The sequence below is a fragment of the Pan troglodytes genome, chromosome 8, assembly GCF_028858775.2.
Source record: "Pan troglodytes isolate AG18354 chromosome 8, NHGRI_mPanTro3-v2.0_pri, whole genome shotgun sequence".
NCBI classification, from domain to species: Eukaryota; Metazoa; Chordata; class Mammalia; order Primates; family Hominidae; genus Pan; species Pan troglodytes.
In genome coordinates this window covers 137,813,557-137,834,641 of record NC_072406.2, presented here as the reverse complement: position 1 = coordinate 137,834,641, position 21,085 = coordinate 137,813,557, and the positions used below count along the sequence as shown (strand labels likewise).

Sequence of the window (21,085 nt, the reverse complement as noted above, 5' to 3'; positions counted from 1 at the left end):
CAAGTCTTTCAAGGCAATGAAAGGTACTTAGTCTTCATTATGGTTTAATGTGTGTATGGATTTTTTCCTCTGCTGATATAAGCATCATCTGTGAGTAAGAGGCATTGTGAGAAACTAAAATTAAGATGAAGTTCTTGTTCACAACCGTGTGTGTGCATGTGTGTGTAAAACCATTTAACGCTGGAACTCTGACATAAGGCAGGCTCACAGGACAAAGTGGTAAGAGAATCAAGTAATTCTGATGGAGAACAGAGGGAAACATGGAGATTCTGAGCTTGAGCAGGATTTTCAACAGGGGAGATGGAGAAGGAGACAGAAAAGGCATTTCAGAAAAAAAGAATGGCAAAAGTCCTGGTGTGATCTCCTTACTGCCTGTAGGCCGAAGCCTGGCATACCAGCAGCACTATATAAATGCTGGGGAAATAAATCTATTCCTCTCCTACCTCCACCATGTTTGTTCAGGAAAAGAAGAAGGGTCCAGAAAGCGCTTCCACTATGATTCAGATGTACTTCAAACATACAGGCTTTCTACACTTTTTTTTTTTTTTTTAAAACAATTGAAACTGATTTAAAAGGGGGAAAGAAATAAGGTTGGAAAAAGAAATACAACTTAGGTTAAAATAAGAAATTCACAACTTCTGCTTCGAAGTCCATATATTCTTCATGATGTTATATTCCTGAAGAACTAGATAATTTAAAAGTGACATTTGTAGCTTATTCAAGTACTGTGCAGTAACAACAGCCTACACTTCTATAGTGCTTATTATGTACACTGTTCTGAGCACTTTACATATATTAACCATTTAATCATTTAACAACCCTTTAAAGAAACCACTATTATTGTCTCCATTTTGAAAGAGATAAAAAGTGACTCAAAGAAGTGGAGCAACTTGCCCTCGCAAAGCCAAGATATGAAGTTAGGCAGTCTGGCTAAGTCTGTGGCTCCTACACGATCCAGTGAGAACTCCACCAGGCTGAAGCATTAGTTCCCCACTGTGGGTAACAGGAAGATGCAGGCTTCTTATGCTCTTATTAGAAATGTCCATGAAACATCAAAATTATCCTTTTTATATTTCAAATGAAAGAATACTACCCCTAATTCCAGTTCACAGGATATCTTTTTCTCAATGCCTTTCAATTAATGCCTTAATTGACATAAGTCTGCTGTTGATAAAGAACCAGTGTATTATTCTATTGAAGGCCTTATTTGCACATCAATTCAACTTACTTTTGTCCAAAAACAAGGCCATCTGCTTCTCTAGCCCCTCGGGACCCCCTCTTGAGGATTCATCTTCATATTTTAACGGGATTGGAGTGCTGGGGTCAGCTGCTGGAAGGTCGCTTTCTTTTTTGATGCTGCTATCGACAGATTTTAAACCCTGCAAAAAAAGGAAAAGCATTCACTATATACCTAACTTCAGGTCAACTGAAAACTAAATATAAGACAGTATCTGGACTACTGAATACGTTTAGGAAAATTTCCATCTCACAAACAGACTTTCAAAAACTATGTTTGATCTGAAAGATTTGGGAAAAACAAATCTGATTTTCACTTTATGCTTAAGGAAAAAAAAATCGCAGCAGAACACAATTCGGAATAACATTTAGATACCAACAAACAAGTGTAATTTGCATATCAAGTACAAACTTTACTAAAAAAGTGAAGACTAAACTTAAACTTACCTCTAGAACATAGCTAAGCACAAGTCTACAGCGCTCTTCTGTGTCATGGCAAACTGGAAATGCACAACTGGGCTTGAGGAACAAACGTAAAATTATTAATACACTACCAATGTATTAAGGTCAACATATTGTTTTTGTTGAAGATTAAATTACTGTAAGCATTATCAACAAAAATCTTGCTTAAAAAGATCCTACAACATATATGTTGCTTTAAGTACTTACAATTTTAAATACAATTCTATTATGACAAAAAAGCAAGAACTAGAGTAGTAATGTTTTAGACAAATATAGACATCATCTAATAGGTCAGCTCCACTCATAATTAGCACCGATACTGGACAAAACACAATTAACAATTAGCATCAATTTAGAAATAACAAGTATCACCAATATTCTCGTTGTTTAATTTATTTGCTTAATTAAGGAGCAAAACCAGTTAGCAACCTCCAACTATGAAAGATATTATGTGTAGGGGCTTCTGTGAAGCATTTCATTTCGCTGAATCCCGTGGGGTTGGAATTACTGTTCTCATTGCACAGAAGAGAAGCATGCACAGACAGTTTAGCAATTTGTCTGAGGACACGGTGAATGAGTGGGGAGCTGGGACCCTGGAGCTCATGCTGACTGTCCATACCACAAAGTCATTCAATAAGGATAAGGAAAGGCTAACTAAAGACATGTTTATATGAATACTAAGACTGCATTTTTTGAGTGCTTCAGATACGGAACAGAAAGTGCTATCTGTGAAAAATAGTGACACTAACTCATTACATCTTTAATTATTACCTAATTGCCCCGTAAGTCCATGGCCTAGTGTTACAATGCAGTTTTCCAGATACATGTAACTTTTGCAATCAATGATTATAACCAGAACATTTTTTCACTCCACTGTGGAAGTTCAAGCTGAAAGTGAACTAAAATTTAGATGGACAGTTAATGACTTTTTCCTGCAGTCATTTAGTCAAATATTTACTGAGCACCCATAATGTGTTCTAGACATGGGAGATGGAGCGTCTGTACCTGCAGGGAGCTTACGTTCTAGTGAAGCAAGACAAACATTAAGAACTTCAGGAACAGATAGGCTCCTTGAAGGACAAAAAAGTAGAGCATGCTTTGGCCAGAGTGGTCAGGGAACATCTCCCTGAAGAGGCAACATTTCAGTCAAGACTTAAGCCTTAAAAAAGGCAGCCATGAACAGACCTAGGGTAGGTACATTCCAAGCAGAAGCAACAGCAAATACAAAGACCCTCCAATGAGCATAATCTTGATGCTTTTGAGAGAAAAAAAAACCCAGCATGGCCACGGCAAACCAATGGAGCAAGTGAAGGTCAGAAAGATGGTCAATGTTTTAAGGTGACAGACATAGCCCCTCAAAAACTTGCTTAGAGTTTCCATCTGAAAGTTACACTCAGTGCTTAAATTAAGAGATTATCTGTAAATACGACTGTATTTCAGTTCAGGGAACAGCCAGAACTCTTAAGGCTGGCCTGGATCTAATCATAGGGAGACGGTATGTTGAAAGGTATATACTGCCTGGAGATACACTGATGGTAGAGTCAGTGCAATCCACACAGGGAGAAATCTGTCTGGCCCTCTCCAGGGCAGAGACATGTCCAATATGACAGACATGACCACAAGAGTCACGAAAAAAGTACTGTCCTATATAGCACAGGAATAATGTACCAGAGCTCACCATATACAGCTCCAAGAGCCACCCCCTTCTCTACTCTATGTTCACCAAGCAATCTATGTATGTCATTTCCCAGCAACCCCAAAACCGGATAGAAGTGCCCTAGTAATGAGACATGACTATGACTACACACTGGTCACTGGAAAGGAAAATCCTTCACATAAGAATAGACAGACACCTGGTTTACACACCTGTCCACTATAGGCTTGCATAATGTGGGTCAGTTACCCTCGAACAATTATAAAACCAACTTTAAGAATTCAGAAAACTAATGATTACTAGATGCTAGACCATGAAAGGTTTATTGAAGTAATGGTATCTTTTGAAAGGCTAACTATATTCGATTAACAATTATGTTTCCTTGATAAAAATTTAATATAAATTCTAAAGGCTTACTCTGATTTGATGAATAGATTTGTATTTTTCTGGTACTGATAGTTCTCCAACAGACTTGATTATAGCTACTGCTTTGCTATCATCTGATGGATCAGAGCTGGTGCTATAGGATCCATTTTCGTCACTGTCGGGCATCTCTTCCTCCTCTTCACTATAACTTTCATCAGAATTCTCATTTAAAGGAGATTCTGAATTTTCTTCCTTTTTAGGTTCATCCAATTGAAAAAGTTCTGAAAGCATGTAATTGGCGGAAGCAATAATCTTATGAAAAAGAGAGAAATATGTGTAAATTACTGTCATCAAAAAACACGTGAATTTTACTACCATACTAACGAATTTTAGGAGGAGGTCTGCACACAGGCTGTTTCCACCATATAGACTGTAACACACACAGAACTGTTCCCAGTTCAAAGCTACTGCTACTCTGGGTATGCTCTGCAAAATCCTTATAGGCTGATGCATTTCCTATTTCCCGAAATTACTCCACCCTGAGCCCTCCCTCTTAAAAGGTGTCAACTGAATTTCACTGGAGACAAACAAAAGCTTTTGAGTATAGAGTGTCATAACTAAAATATTAACAAAAATTTAATACCACCCTATGCCAAGTGAGAAACCAGAATTTTTCTTTACAAACTATAAATTAATTCAAGTTTCTCTATAATAGGTAACTAATATTTATCATACAATCTATGGTTCTAGAAAAAAAAGACCATTACATTAAAAAGGGAAAAGTCCATTCTGATATCTCTTAAAATTAGCATTTATATATGACCATTTAACCCATTCTATTATTTATCAGTTCTTAATCACAGACAATAGTCTTTAACACCATTTCTAACATCCACATAAACCACTCAAGTTCCACTAAACACTGCCACCTCAGTCAGCAATTAGGTATTTCAGTCAGAAACAAAACGTTTTACTATTTTTCTTCAAAAACATTTCTGAGTTTGGTCTCTAGGATAATCTTTATCTCTAAATCAAATGTGGCTACAATTAAAATTACTTTGGCTCTTCAAAGAAAAATTGCGTATCTTACATACCTTTACTGATTTGAACAGGATACAACAAATAGCCTTAACAGTGAAAAATACAGTTGTCAATCAGACAACCGAGGGTGAGGATGGTGTAAAACTGTCGGGAGCATGACTGAGGGAATATTTTAAGAGATGCTTTTTCCCCTTCTCTTTAAAAGAAATTTTACTGGCCTTTATTTAAGAGATGCTTTAATATCCTGAAGTGTGGAATGTGAACCCTATTTATATTAACAAAGTGGTAACAAGGTCTAATAGCGACAAAACAAAGAACTAAGGGCACTACTGTTAGAATTACATGAATTCTAAATTCATTGAGCAGTGCTGTCTGAGAGAAATGTAACATGAGTCACATACAGAAATTTTAAATTTTCTAGTAGCTACATTTAAAAAGTAGAATCTGTGAAATCAACTTAAATATATTTAATCCAATATATGTAATATTGCATTTCAACATGTAATAGGTACAGACATCCAATCTTCAAAATTCAGTGTGTATTTTACACTTACAGCACATGTCAATTCAGACAAAGCACATTTTAAGTGATCAACAGCCACATGTGCTAATGGCTACCACACTGAATAGGGCAGTTACGGAATATGAATCAGGAGGCTTTACTGTCTAGGTAACAATCTCCTATTAGAATGCTAGAATTGTTTTAGAGAATACATAAATGTTAATCTTACTTGAGGATGCCTGCTTTTGTCCAGTAATTTCAGACAATTAAGAAGCAATGTTCTAATAGTTCCATAGTGTTTCTTATTTTGATTCTTCTTCATCATCATGTTGCAAGCAACCCTAAAAAAAGAGTTTATATCAACTTTACTGCCCATTTCATCACTGTCTGCAAGACTCAAGTCTAGGAGTGCTCGTTTCTTTCCAACAAAGAGCTATAAGAAACAACAAAATACTAAACTTTACACTTTACCCACAACCCCCAAAACGTTTATACTATGGTGGCATAAGAAAGCTGAGTAATATTTGGTACAATGTGTACATGTATTTTTCCCCCTACTATGAAAACCTAAAAGCATTTAAAAGCCTTGGTTTGGAAACTGTGACTGTATGCTTTAAAACTTTATATAATAGGCTATTTCTTCATCTTAAATTCTTAAAGCACTCACTTGTACAAGAGAATGGCTACCGGCATTGTGAATGGATTTTGGTATTTGTCTTCAGTTTCTTCACAAAGAGTAGTGAGGTCATAGAGCTTCACTATATCACTGCCACTTGCTGAAAAGAAAAACAAAGAAGCCTCATTTTACAGCAGTTACCCAAATCAATTATTGTTCACTCAAGAAGTATTAATAGCTTACCTTTAAAGAGCCAATAGGTATGTCCTTCTTTGGTACAATTAGATTTCAAAAATGATAAAATATTCTGTGCAATGTCTTTTATGACTTTAGTAGAAAAATTAGAATTTTCCAAATTGGGAATTTCTTCTGTCTTTATCATTTCATATTTCTGTAAAATACAGACAGATGGAAAGCAGTTTAAGAGAAAACCCAAGGAAACAACACCTTTCTTTTTAAAAAGCAACCAAATGCAGAAGTCCTGCAAACAGAGACCTATGTAGCATGAAAGTGTTTAAACCAGTGGTTTTTAATCTTTTTTCTGCCCCAGCCTCCCAAAGGAATCTCATCCACCCCATCAGCAAGGGCAGTTCACTACTGGAGTAATTTCAATGGAGAATCACTACCAGATTTAGAACCTCAGATTCAGGCATGATCTTATTTCTGTTCTAACATGGAACAAATCATACTGACTACTTTTATTCCACTTGAATGGTTTTCAACTGGGAAGATGGTAAATGAAGGTAGGCTTTACCCAGCAAGATTTTAAAACACATGTATTTCTGGCCTTTTTTTTTGCTAGAAACTAGAGTCAGTGACTCAAGGAGAGAGAATCATTTAGGAAATTTTCCAGTAGACACCTCTCTTCCCTTCATCTATGGACTTTATTACTTCACAGGGATGGAGCAGGGGGGAATGGAGGTGGCAATAAGAGTAAAGGCTTCATGGACATTACTACCACTATTTTAAAAGTGCCTTTGCATTTTTCTTGTTTATCTTCTGTGCACACTCTCCTAACCATCTCCTACCACATTTTCTGAAGTACTCTAAAACTAGAAACTTCAAATCAACTGGAATGTAAGACCAAACACAATCGTCTGAGGTTGATTTTCACCCCACTTTGTTCATCTGAAGTCCCCAATGTTGATCATTTCCTTCCTTAAAATGCTCCTTTCCTGTATTTTAATCTGTGCTATTCTTGTTCTCCTTCTCTCTCTCTAAATGCCCTTCTATTTTTACCCCTATGAGGAGAGGCTCCAATGTCTGATTTTAATAGATTCCTCTGGTGATGAAATCTGACAGTATCTAGGCAGATGATGCTTCAATTTATTTCTCTAATGGCTGCAACTTCAAAATGCTCACTAGACATTTTTATACTTTCCTCAAACTGAACATGTGACAAAAACATATTACCTTCCCTGTCTAAACCAATTCAACATCCTTATCTCACTAAATGGCACCACCATTATTCTAGTCCCTAAACCCTGGAATCTCCTTTGACTCCTGTTCCCCTCCGCCTTGCTAACGCTTTATCTGCCTCTCTCTTTTCTCTTGCTCCCCACTCCCACCCCAGCCTCTCACTAAATGTTGCCATTTAGGGAGATGGTCTAACAGTGGTTTTCAATCAAGACTGCAAACCAGAATCATGTAGCAGACTTTCAGAAAAGACAGAAGTACACATCCTACTGATGCTAGAACACTGGGGGCCCAAGCAAGTGCATTTTTTCAGAGACCACAAGTGATTCTGATGCACAACCAGGTTAAGAATCACTGGGTTGGAATATAACGGTTCAAAGCATGTCCTCAGCCAGAGAGAGGCACAAAGACTGGCACCGCCACTCACTACTAAGTTGACCCTGGGCAACTCACTTGAGCTCCTTGATCCTCAGTCTCTCTTTCCATCAAATAGGAATAACAGCATGTGAGGTAGCTAAGAAGATCAAATAAGGTAAAGCATTTAAAGCATTCAGCAAAGTGCTTGGATAAAATAAGCACTCAATAAATGCTATCTATTCTTACCATTGTTGATTCTTAATAGTTCCTCTCTAGTGGAAAGTACATTACACTATCTGCAAAATGGTACAATGCCTCCAGTTTTCTTGTCTCTAAGTCCTCCTTTTCTGTCCTATATGCTATCTCTAAATTAATATTCTAACACAACAAATTTCCCCTCCTAGATGCAAAGCCTTCTGATTCCAGATTACCAACTGAACCAAGTCCATACTCCTTAGCTCAACATTTAAGATCTCCATCATTTGACCATGACTTTTCCAACCTTACTTGCAGCTATTCTGCTACATAAATCCTGTGTTCCCTAGCTGGATTTATTATCAATCCTTTCATGTATTTACACTAGACTTTTTAAATCCAGCTCTTATTTTTTGAGATACTAGCTATCATTCAGGACTCAGTTAAGATGTCCCTTCTTCCACAAAGTCTTTCCTCCAGACCTGAATGGAAGTGCTCACCCCCTTCTCTGATGATCTAGATTTCTATGTGTTACACTTCTAATTCTTATCTGTCTCCTACTGTTCTCTCTGCATATTATTTCCCATTAGATTATCTCTTTCTGAGTAACAACCAAGCTTATTCTTTGTTTTCCTTCAACAATTATTTATTGTTTAAATTCTCAATTTTTTTATTTTTTTGAGACAGGGTCTTGCTCTGTCACTCATACTGGAGTGCAGTGGCACGATCATAGCTCACTACAGCCTCAAACTCCTGGGCTCAAGTGATCCTCCTGCTTCAAGCCCCCAAGTAGCTGGGACTACAGACATGTACCACCATGCCCAACTAAGTGTGTGCATTGTTTTTCTACAATTAGGGTCTCACTACGTTGCCCAGGTTGGTCTTGAACTCTTGGCTTCAAGTGATCCTGCTGCCTCAGTCTCCTGAGTAGCTTGGGATTACAGGAATAAGCCAACACGCCTAGCTTCCCCCAACACTTATAATGGGGATACGTGTCTTCTAAACAGAATATGCTCAATAAGAATTTGCTATATAAGCTATCCACCATATGCAATTTTTACAAGACCTTTCCCTAAAACTATGCATGTACTGAGTAGATATTTGCATAACGAAGAAACGCCTCCATTGTATAGACACTTTCAGTTAATTTTTAATGAGTGCTTGGCATTAAAATTAGAGTTCTATGGCTACAAATGCAGGTTTTCATATATTTATGAACTTCCTCCAAATTACCTGTAAAATTATACTTCTATAACATCTACAATTCTGTTATCACCAACTTAAATGTACACTCAAATTCAGTTTATTCACAGCTATCTTCCCTGGCAAAAATGCACCTTAGTACTTCAGGGCCGTAAAGACTTTGGTGAGGAACTCTCTGTACCAATTTGCATTTGAGAGATCAGAAAAATCACACTGTATCTTACCTGTACAATTCCATTTACATGAAAACACATCACAAGCTCTGGCACATTGCATATCAAGTTGTCCAACCAATAGTCAATTCCAGTTAGCACATTAATTGGTTTGTTGTTATCCCTAAAAATATACATTTCTAGTGTTATTTGGTTTAATTAAGATGTTCCTTAATGAATCATCTGAAAGTTATTTCACCATTTAAGTATTTTAAGCTGTCCTCTCTAGACAGAAAATGCCATCTATGCTTTCTTTTCTGATAAGATATGCACATGCAGCTCAGTGGTTGTGCTATATTTAACATCTTTCCAAAAGCTTGCTTGTATTTCTAACTGACATTGGTAAGTTTTCAGCAAGAATAGAAGACAATATGATAGGAAAGGACGGTGAGCCTACTGCCTGCTCCTCACACACAACTTGAAGAAACACTGAACACCATACAAGACCATGCTTAAGTTAGAATTCACATTGGCTAATATCAACAAATACACGTGGAGCATTAAGAAAAATGCTCACAAGTAGTTAGTAGGAATCTCTCTAACTAATTAAATAAACTCTCTTGAATATTCTCACAAGTTGTAGATTCAGACCTAAGACTAGGCCAGTCCAACAAACCTCTGGCTCTATTCAATGAGGTCTAGAATGAAGACTCAGCTATAGGCCTGCCTTTCAGCATTTGTTGACAGTAGCTCCTTCCTTAATGTGGCCATTTCAACTGGCAGGGGAAGGAGGGAGGGGAAAAAACCTAGAGAAAGAGGAAGATGCCCAAATAGATGGAACACTGATTCTTTTTTGAGACGAGTCTTGCTCTTTCGCCTAGGCTGGAGTGCGGTAGCATGATCTTGGCTCACTGCAACCTCAGTCTGATGGAACAATGATTCTAAAGGAAGAATTTAAATACCATAAGCTTGAGGAGGGGTATGATGTTGGTTCACCTGAGACGTAAGCTGACTGCTGGGTATCTGCCTCCTCCAAATATGGGCATGTTGGAGCCGACCAACATATGGATATCTTCAAATGTCCATAGAATATTCCGAACAAAATCATTTTTAAGACCCTGTGATTTAAAATAGGGAGGATTATAATAAACAGTCAATCTGTAATTTCCCCCCATGATCCATAAAAAGACTAGAAAAAGGAAGAGACAAAGAAGACAAAGTCAGGCCCCAGAGCTAAGATCACAAAGATGCTTAGAAAGCAGTTTCAGGATCAAGTGGAGTTTTTCCCTATCAATTTCGACTTAGACTAGTTTTGAAATGACAAAGTAGACTGGGGATTTGCTGTCACCTTGGACACCATGGAAAGCATACCTGACTGTGCTCCCCGTCATTGAATAAAGTAATCAGGTTTTGTTCTTTGGGGGCTGAGGCCACATGCCCCACTATGTATGAGGGTTCAAGAGGCTCACTTCCCTGTGAAAAGTGCAAGGATAAGGAGTGATTCTGCTGTCAACATTTCTTAAAATTGACCCACTTTTGAGAGTATCACCTAAATATTCAAAGCACACACTTCAAATCTACCATTGTGAATTAGGCCAATACAAATAATAACACGCCTCATTGGGTGGCTTGCTTTGGCTAATGATCATAGCTACTATAAGAAGCGAATCACATTTAGATCTTACTCAAGTCAGATAGATTAAAGATTATTCTAAACTTTCTAAGTTTTTCATTTTTCTCTTTTTTGGTGCATCTGATTACCACTGCTCTTTCAGCCTACTCCATCTATATTGAATTTAAAAATTCCTAAGAAACTGGCCAGGCAAGATGGCATGTGCTTGTAGTCCAAGCTATTTGGGAGGTCGACAGGGGAGGACTGCTTGAGCCCAGGAGTTCGAATCCAGCCTGGACAACATAGTGAGACTCTGTCTCTTAAAAAAAAGAAACCCTAAGAAATCTTACTCAGCCACAGTTTGAGATACTCATTATCTTAACAGTCTCCAGTTTAGCATTTCCTGATGAGTGTTTCACAGAACACTAGTTCCTGGGAAACTGAATGAAAATTTTCCAGAGTCAGGTTTGCAAGATGACATTTACCAGGTACTCACTTTTGTGGAGTAACAATATTTATTGATATTAAAACAATAAATATATAATAAGCAATCCTGCAATAGAAAAATCTACTTTATCTTTGTAAAAACCAATGTTTCCCAAATGTATTTAATCTCAGAACACTTTTTGTTCTTAAGATATTCTCTGGAATACATTTTTTTTTTTTGAGACAGAGTTGCCCAGGCCAGAGTGCAGTGACATGATCTCAGCTCACTGCAACCTCCGCCTCCTGGGTTCAAGCAATTCTCCTACGTCAGCCTCCCGAGTAGCTGGGATTACAGGCATGTGCCACCATGCCCGGCTAATTTTTTTTTTTTTTTTTTAAAATAGAGATGGGGTTTCGCCATGTTGGCCAGGCTGGTCTCTAACTCCTGGCCTCAAGTGATCCACCCACCTCGGCCTCCCAAAGTGCTGCGATTACAGGCGTAAGCCACTGCGCCCAGCCTGGAATGCATTTTGGAATACACTTGGGCCCTCTTGACACTGGGTAAACTCAGCCTACCACTCAATTTTCCAACCATTAGGAAAGTAGTACTGCCATTAAGAAATACTACTTTAAGCTTTTAACGTCATTGCCTCAACAGAACCCAAGACAGGCATGCGTGTGTTGCTTATTGCACAAACATCTGTCTTACTTGTCATCTGTGTGTGCCAGTAGGCTTGGCACCCGCTTGGGAAGAGTGTGTGACTACAAGCACAGGTGGCTCTCTAGCACTTCTATTGTGCCTTGTCCTCTCCCTCAGGAGTCCTAAGAGAACTTTAAACTCTTTTTTATTTTATTATTTGTTTACACAGACAAGTTATCAACTCATGAACCGATTCTCAAAACAGTTTGTCAGGCAGTTGCTTTAGTCAGAGTATGAGCTCTAGGTTACAATGTTCTCAATAAATGTCTGGCTCTCGGACCATCCCACATTCACCTATTTAACCTCTATAACTGCTTAACAAAGGCCTCAAGCCAGCAGTTTTAGTTTTTGGAACAAGAATTTGTGCAGAGATAGCTTGCAAATACAAACAAATCTCTAAAGCTGAAATTTAAGCAATATAAGAAAAGTACTCTGTAAGAGACTCTTAAGGCAGGCTAGCTGTGCCTAGGGGTACACCACTACTACGACGATCTGACTGTTAGTAGGGCCTTGCTGTGTGTGGAGTACACGGACACAGTGGAGTACTGCTGGAGGAACAGGCCTCTGCAGGCAGAAAGATCTGGGTTTAAGCCCTAGCCTGAGAGTTTCGCCAGCTGTATGACCATGTGAAACATCTTTTGATGAGCGTTAGTTTACTTATTTGTACAATATGCAGCTCCAAGAATGGAAAAAAAAACCTTGTACAAACATACACATGGCATAAGAGCTATCCAGTAAATGCCAGCTTGCTTCCTCAACACGCAAGTCTACAGATTCCCGAGTCTCCAAGAGTTTTCACGGTAATTCCTAAACAAGGTAAAGACAGAACAACACTGGGAGATGGGTGACATGGGTAATAGGAGGGTAGTATTTGTATTATGTAGTCTTTTCTCCCTTCTGAATCATAGACCATCCCTACTTCTTGGTTGTTACCACTATGTGACTTGCATATTAATTACTTCCTTCCTTTTCCTTACATTTTTCTCACTTTTGAAAAAAATTTAAATTCATTATGGAGTTTTATGGGATGCTTTCTCTATTTTAAACCTACTGAAACTAAAATCGAGTTAAATGTATCTGCTCCCTGTAATTTGTGAAGATTGAAACAATCTGGTTGAATAGTGCTCAATATGTGGGAACACAACAGCAAGAGGGAAGACGTAACTTATCAAGTCACAGATCTTATTATCTATTTATCAATCTATTTTCCTGAAAACAGACATGTCACAATTTACATCTATGGCTTTATTTTATTCTTTGATAGATACAGTAAGTACAAAAATAAACAAGCATTAGGAAGAAACAAGGATGTAAGAGATAAAATGGACAACCTAGTTCATTCTGTTTTCTAAAACTTTTATAACATGAATGTGGACTAAGTTTCAGGAATTTTATCTGGAAAACCTTAAAGGGATATTTTAGGTCTAACAATCTGACTGAAAGTTATGGTAAAAAGGTTAGAACTTAAATTACAAATGGGTCCCTGAGTCTCAATATTTGATAGGAAATGTCTATCAAATATTGACAGATATTTATAGTTAAAATAGTATTTATAGTTAAAAATGACTAACTAGTATTTATAGTTAAAATATACTATATCTGTATATAATACTCATCACTTGAAGGAGATAATCAGTATTAATAAACTTATCAGTCAACTATTATATTTCGATTTAATAAAAAAATCTGATCTCCCCACCTATAATAGCTCTTGTAAACTCTATTGTGAAAAACTAAAAAGTATTTCTCCCATTCCATAAATTGACAGTAGTCTTTTTTCCCCCATTCCATAAGCTGACAGAATATTTCTTAGTCCTGTTCATCTTTTTTTTTTTTTTAACAAGATGTTAAAAAAGGCTTTGTCTTCCTATGTGAGTTTCTAGAATTAGCATTTAAGTACTAACCTGACTGGAAGCACTGGGATCTTCAGAAACTGAAGACGGCATTTCGAAGGGAGCAGGCCATGAAGCCCCTTCCGAATCATTTGTCTGATCTGAACTGGACGATTCCTGCTGTTCTGCGGTGGATGAGACAGGCTGAGCGGCTCCATCACCATTGATACTGGCCAAACCAGAAATAAAAAAAGATTGCTGTTACTAAAGTTAACTTCATGCAACAGTCTACCCGTTTATAAAAACTACAATCTGTAATTAAGCATACATCTTGTAAAAAAGAAATATGAAACAAATGTTAACAGTATCACAGGGGCAAAACTTAAATTACTACTTGATTAAGCTTCACCCTAAATTTTAGATCAGAATTCCCTTTTTTCTCTTTGGAGATAAATAAGTAGCCAAGTACCTGTAATATAAAAACTTGGAAAGAATTGCCTTTTGATACCAGTGCTCTTTGCTCTTTTTCTTCCTCTGCCACTTCTGATCAATGAGTCTTTGATAAAACTCTTTCAACCATGTCCAGTCGCCAGTCTGGATAACATGAGATACATATTATCAATACAACACACATAGTCGAAACGATGTTACCTAGTACTAGCTTACAGAAAAGGCTCCTATTATTTTTTGAATAGTTTCATAAACACATACTCATTAAAAACATATCTTTCTGGGTCAATTCATACCACCTGTCTTTTGTTTTTTGTTTCCTAAAGGAAACCCGTCTTCCTCCTCCTAAGCCAGGCTGGGAGAGGTGAGTCTTCTCTATAACATGTTCCTTAGCAGCTGCAGTAGTTCCCACTTTGCACACTATATTGAAATGAGCTGTGTATGTGTTTATAACCCCAAACAATGAACTGCTGAGGAGCAAGGCCTGTGATTTGTTCACTGTCACATCCCCGTGCCTAGGCTCATACTCACATGATCAACTAAACGGTGGTCTTTTCAAAGGAAAAAAACACTTACTTTAAATGTCATTTACATCACCATAACTTAATTATCTTTATCAAAGCACTGTAGTAATATTCTTTAAAGACTGACCACGAACTATTTCTTGCCAGCCCAAGAAAAGTACAGATATGGAGGGTAGTCCTTGAGAAACTGCAACAATGTTATTATGTTTTTCAAAAGTATCCATTCTCAACATGTGGGAAAAACAGTCCTTACCAACATACAATTTGAGAATCCAGGCTAAAGAGCATCAATTAATTCTAATAACTACAGCCATGTGTCATTTAACAATGGGGATATATTCTGAGAAGCGCGTCATTAGGTGATTTTGTCCTGGTGTGAACATCGCAGAGTGTTACTTATAGAAACCTGGATGGTACAGCCTACTCCCTACCTAGGTCATATGGTATAGCCTATTGCTCCCAGGCTACAAATCTGTACATGTGACTGAAGTATTTGTGTATCTGAACGTTGCAAATACAGTAAAAATACAGTATATTATAATCTTATGGGACCACCGGTATATGCGGTCCATCGCTGACTGAAACGTCATTATGGGAACATGACTGTATTTATTCACAGGAACAGCTTCTAATATTTTTCACATTTTCCAGTAGCTGTGTTTCATGAGAATCTGTTTAAGGGAGACGTTAAAGGATTCTTAAAAATATTAAACTAGTCCCTTAAATTTCACAGATTTTTTCACAACTTTCTTCATTGGCTTCATCTTTTTTCTTGTAAAAAAGAATCTGGCTGTTGGAATCAATAAAATAATTTTCTTCACCATTCTCATTCTCTTCTTTTTTCTTCATTCAAGCTTTTCTATCTTCAGTGAAACTTTCAATTTCTCGATTGTTGAAGTACTCAACTACATTTCCACTTTGGCCATTCTCTGAAACAAAATCGTATTTCTAGTGCTCTTAAGCTGTTAATGTTTTGTTGGATTTTTTCACAAAAGCATTACCTGAGACGATCTCATAAAGAGTTCTTGAATATCTAGCTCATCTAGTAAGAGAGTCCTTCCTATGCGGTGTACTGCCATGCTCACGTGCGACTTGCTGTAGGGAATTTTCAGGAGTTTTTTTATGTTCTTAAAAAATTAAGAGAAAAAATAGTTTAGAAAGACTGTTTTAGTGTGATTTGGAATCTTTTAAATTTTAGCTTCACTCATTTTAAAGCATAATAAACCTTATTTCCTTAAGGTTATACAAATAGAACTTTAAACAAAAAGCTACATGCAAACACACAGAGGACGGAGCTTTCAAACCAGAATCATGTACACTTTATGAGTCACATTATGTTAGTGACAGTCAAACATTTATTTTTACATAATAGGATTTCTTAAAGTTAAGGGTGTATACATCACACTGTTATGCTGACCCAGGCTTTTAGCATATCAGATCAAAGCCACTAAGGATCCAATAGATTTTACTAGAAATATCATTTGTAACTCAACTGGTAACATATACAGAATAATCCCAAACACTATTATCAGTTTCAATTACTATCATTAAAATATAACCATCAATATATTATTACCACTGCCAGTGTTTGGGGATTGATTATTCCTTCCTCTTTAAATAAAAATGTGGTAAACAATGATACTTTAACAACAAAAAAGATACTCAATAATCAGGTAAGTTTTATCTTATTTCATCACTAATTTCTCAAGACTTGCACATTTATATTATGCAAAACACAGCTTGATATAAAACACCTATCACAAAACACCCCCAAAATTACATTAAGCGACAAATAACACTTACTTCAGAGTCAGAGACAACATCCACATCATTTCCCACTGAATCAATAAAGTCATATGCCATGCCAAAGCTACCAAAGAGAAAAAAGGACACAGGTTACGAGGTCATGCTCATAATCATGCAAGTAGAGCTTAATAACAATACTGTAGCTCATTGCTTCTAGGATACACATTTTCCACATTTTAACAACTCTGAAACCAGGATGTGTATCACCATCACAGTTGGCAAGTTTTTTTTTCTTAGTGGTACTAAAATAATGGTGTGTCTTAAAGTCAATGGCATCTTAGATTTGATAAAACATGGTAATAATCATTAGAAGCATCCAGTAGGAAATATTTAGAATAAAAACAATTATTTTTTATTTTTGTAATCACAAAACTCAAAGTCTCCAAGGGAAAATAGTTCAAAACTTTATTCTTTTTAGGTGGAGAGATAAGAAAAACAGAAAGAGAAACATTTATCAGGATTTTACTTTCTGAGATTGTGTTTCTAGTGATATACAATACCTCTTAAAAAAATACATGAAAAAAATGTACCTGACACCAATTCAGCCACAAAAGGAAATTAAAAAAAAATGTTAATTGAGCAGCCAACTGATGCCACGTACCACCTGAAGCACATCTATAGTCTATAAGCCTGAAAGGTACCCGACATCACCATGTTCCAACCACTAAATGGCAGAGTCAGGACACTTACCAAGGACTACCTAACAGCAAAGCATGCCTTGTGATTTACTGTATGCTTGAGCCAAATTATTTAACTCCTCTCAGCTTCCGTTTTCTCAGGTGCAATATAATTAACAGTGCCTATCTCAAAGAGTTGTTGTGAGAATTAAATGAGATAAGCATATAAAATACTTGCCACAGCATTTGTATAGAGTCAGTATAATTGTTCAAATTTCCTCACAACATTTAATTATGTTGACAAATCATAATTGATTAAGTCATTCTTTTAAAAAATGATATTTGGGTTATTCCCAACTTTTTGCTCCTATAAATGATGCTACAAACGAACCGCACTTTTGCAAATATAACTTTTATTTTCTGAGGCTTTAGGATAATTTCCAAACTACCAGCTCATAAAGTATTAGTGTATTTGTGCCTCTTGCTAGAAGTTACATGGAAATATTTTCGATTGAGTTGCTCAGAAGGGGGAAGAAGAAAAGAGAACCCTACACATTAAATGTCCTACAGTATGGACATTAATACATTTTTCTCTATAAGACCTCAGGCTACTCTCTCAACTTTGAACACCATCAGTTCTGGTGTCAAAGTCAAGGTGTAGGTCACCCAACATGCTGGGTTTTTAAATCTGGCTTTTCCAGATCAACCTGCCACCATTTAACGAAAAACTCCACAGGAAAGATGAAGGAACGTTCAAGGTTTTCCTCCTCATGCACCAAGCTGATCCTTTGTATTCACATATTCAAAAGGTATGCAAATTGGCTAAAATGAAAGGGCTGATTGAACTTTGGCAGTCAAAACTCATCTTTGCTGATAACATGACGTAGACTTAAAAGAAGCATATGCAATTGATATTGTATGTACATCTTCATGTTGTAACATCATCTATTATCAGAATAAAAAGCCTTTGAAAATCAAATGTGATCTTTCTCTAAAGAGAAATCTCGACAAGTTAATGGGCATTACAAACTGAATTTAAAAGCAAATAAGAGTTTTAAGTGAGGGTGGAGGGGCAGGTAAAAATGCCACTGATTAATATTTACCTTGAAAATGGCTTGCTTTTCTTGCTGTTGCCAAGAATGGTAGTTCCTGCTGGCCCTAGTTTGGCACTCTCTCGTAACCAGTTGGCAGGTGGGAGTTTCAAGTCTGTTTTCTCTTCAAGGCGTGCAAATGCTGTTCGAGGAGGGGCAGAAGAGTATTTCACCACAGCTCGGCTCTTCACTTCATTGCCTCCAAGAAATAAAGCTGATCCCTAATTAACACATTGGGTGAAACTTTAATGAAAATTACTAAGAACGAAAAATCTCACCTTTATAAAAAGAAAACAAGAACCTGTCACAACAGGCTTCACAAGGAACGTATGCCACATATTACTAACAGCACTTAATAAATTTGAGCATAAATGGTAACATTTACTTAGTTCTTTTACACCAACTTCAAAGAAAAAAGATGAGTCAAGGAGTATGATGGTTATGGTTATCAGCTAGAAAATGGACCACCCACTCTCTTTTAAAATGTATTCATGTAAAGTGGAGAAGCAGAAACCAAGGAGACTCAATGGTATCATGTTAACTAAATGCAAACTTTAGTAAAGCCTATTTTCAGTATTAAAGATGTATTTTAATTCTTTTTTTTTTTTTTTTTTTTTGAGACGTAGTCTTGCTTTGTCGCCCAGGCTGGAGTGCAGTGGAGCAATCATGGCTCACTGCAACCTCGGCTTCTGGGGTTTAAGCCATTCTCCTACCTCAGCCTCCCCAGTAGCTGGAATTACAGGCGTGCACTACCACGTCCGGCTAATTTTTGTATTTTTAGTAGAGACAGGGTTTTGCCATGTTGGCCAGGCTGGTCTCGAACTCCCCGACCTCAGGTGATCCACCCACCTCGGCCTCCCAAAGTGCTAGGATTACAGGCGTGAGCCACCGCGCCCGGCCAAAGATGTATTTTAATTTTAATAACACATCATTCATAAAATAGTCTGGTAGAACATTTGGGCTTTTTGTTTTAATGCAAATATTTAGTAATCGATGCATCGGTTCATGCATGCATGCATGGTTCAAATACTCTTGAGTCTCTAACTTCATAGCAAGGCATTGGGGGTTCGTTCCTCACAGCCTGCACTTGCACACTCCCAAAGCAAGTTCGGTGTCTGGGTTCAATATTCTAACCTTTCACGCAGTACCTTTTCTGCATGGCAAACATTTTACACCCTTTGTGAATTAGTTCGGTCTCATTCTCGGCGAGTCACTACCTGGCACCGTTTCTTCCCTCCTGCTTTGCACGACTGTGCCACGTTTTGGAACGACATATTTACATGTACCTTCCTTGAGAGGAAAGATCGTATCTAATTCACCTGTCGGCTACCAGAACTGCTTTTAATACGAATACCTGCCGAATGGAGCATGGACTTCCACTCCCTGTTTTGGGGGTGTCAGGGAAACACGGAGAAGCCTCCAGAATCTGCCGGGAACCGTGGCATCCCTCCCCGGTGGAGCGGGTCCTCGGCTCCCGCATCCCTGGCAGGTCCCCCTCCGCGGAGGACTCACCTGTGCAGAAGATTCCTCGGATTCTCCCTGGGACAGGAGGCTGAGCCCTCCTCGAGCGGCGGCCCCGGCCGGCGGGCCCTCGGCTCCGGCCTCCTTGGCATCCCCCATTACTTCGATCCAGGGCAGGCGATACGAAGGGGGAGCGGAGGGGCAGCAGCAGCAATCCAGGCCCAAAGCAGTTCAAGCGCCAGAGACGCTCCGCGGACCGCACTTCCGGCCTCTGCCAGGAAGAAGTAGCTGTGACTCGCCATTAAATCTCGCGATCTTTGTCCCGTAGGCCCGGCCCCGCCTCCCGCTGCGGGTGCCACCTTCGCGGCCAGGGCGGGAATTGTAGTGCGCCTGAGCTTGTCCGAACCTCTTCGGGAGACTACTTCTCGCGGTATCTGACTCCTAGGCTCCGCCCTCTGCACGCCGCTCACGGTATCTGACGCTCAGGCTCCGCCCCCTGCATGTCTTTGTTGGCAAACAGTTTCGGGGGTCGTCCGAGCCTGCCGGTAGTGTCCGCGTGGGAGGGGAGGTGCAGCCGTCAGCGCTGCCGGCGGCTCCCGTTACGTGAATTAGTGAGAGGTTCAAACTTCACCAGGCTTCAGTGTCACATCTTTTCACACGGGCACCCCGAGGGCCCGGACTGGAAAGGCGAGCCAGCCATCTCGAGACTGGGCGCTCCTGCCCGCCTTTTAGTGCCCATGTGGCCCCATCCTGGGTGTGGGAGCGGCGGGGCTTCCGGGCAGGGTGCTGGGACGCGCGGACGAGGCCCTCCCCGTTTAGGGAATGGGTGGCTTTCGGAGGCTCCTGGGGGCCCGGCATGCCCGCTGCTTGCGGGGCGTCCCAGGTGGTGCAGGACCCGTGACACGCTGCACCTGGGGCCTCGTAACGCCTAGGTTTCCATTCGGGCGCTCTGGATGGGCCCGAGACTCGGCATTTCTCACAGGTTCCCAGGAAACGATGCCAGCGCTTTGAGTAGCGAGGAGGTGGAGAAATAGCCCGTGCCGTTTGCAAGCTTTGAAGGTCCAGGCTCTCTTTCACACTCCTCAATGTCATCTCAAACTGTCAAACGCAGCCACATCCCTTATACGATACATGTTCTGTAGTAAAAGTGTTTTGTTGTGCCGTAAGATACAGAAAGTGTTTTTAAAAATTAACTTGGTTCTTGCAGTTTGGCTGACACAATTTGTAATAAACGTTTGGCTCTGATAACTCACTGTCCTGTCCGTTTTCAGGAATGCTCCTGATGAGTAAGCATTCAACTCACAAATTGCTTTCAAATGTAACAAAACAATTTTATGAATTAAATTTAACAGGCCGGGCGCGGTGG

The 21,085-nt window shown here is 38.8% G+C and overlaps 1 protein-coding gene across 2 annotated transcripts in view; it reads right to left on the bottom strand.

Moving 5' to 3' along the window:
• Window positions 1-20,670, bottom strand: part of EDRF1 (erythroid differentiation regulatory factor 1) — a 45,176-nt gene extending 24,506 nt beyond the window's left edge. The window contains exons 1-15 of one of the 2 annotated variants that reach the window (XM_001137992.6): window positions 19,771-20,670; window positions 18,271-18,479; window positions 16,548-16,614; window positions 15,746-15,871; window positions 14,240-14,364; window positions 13,843-13,999; window positions 10,572-10,673; window positions 10,197-10,318; window positions 9,273-9,384; window positions 6,121-6,268; window positions 5,929-6,037; window positions 5,491-5,602; window positions 3,770-4,030; window positions 1,684-1,755; window positions 1,229-1,379 (exon numbers count right to left, since the gene is read on the bottom strand). In XM_001137992.6, the coding sequence (XP_001137992.3) occupies window positions 1,229-1,379; window positions 1,684-1,755; window positions 3,770-4,030; window positions 5,491-5,602; window positions 5,929-6,037; window positions 6,121-6,268; window positions 9,273-9,384; window positions 10,197-10,318; window positions 10,572-10,673; window positions 13,843-13,999; window positions 14,240-14,364; window positions 15,746-15,871; window positions 16,548-16,614; window positions 18,271-18,479; window positions 19,771-19,878 (1,981 nt within the window). In that variant the 5' untranslated portion in view covers window positions 19,879-20,670. The remainder of the gene's footprint in view (window positions 1-1,228; window positions 1,380-1,683; window positions 1,756-3,769; window positions 4,031-5,490; window positions 5,603-5,928; window positions 6,038-6,120; window positions 6,269-9,272; window positions 9,385-10,196; window positions 10,319-10,571; window positions 10,674-13,842; window positions 14,000-14,239; window positions 14,365-15,745; window positions 15,872-16,547; window positions 16,615-18,270; window positions 18,480-19,770) is intronic. The other variant, XM_001137906.6, reaches the window with a different exon arrangement.
• Between the last annotated feature and the right edge of the window lie 415 nt (window positions 20,671-21,085).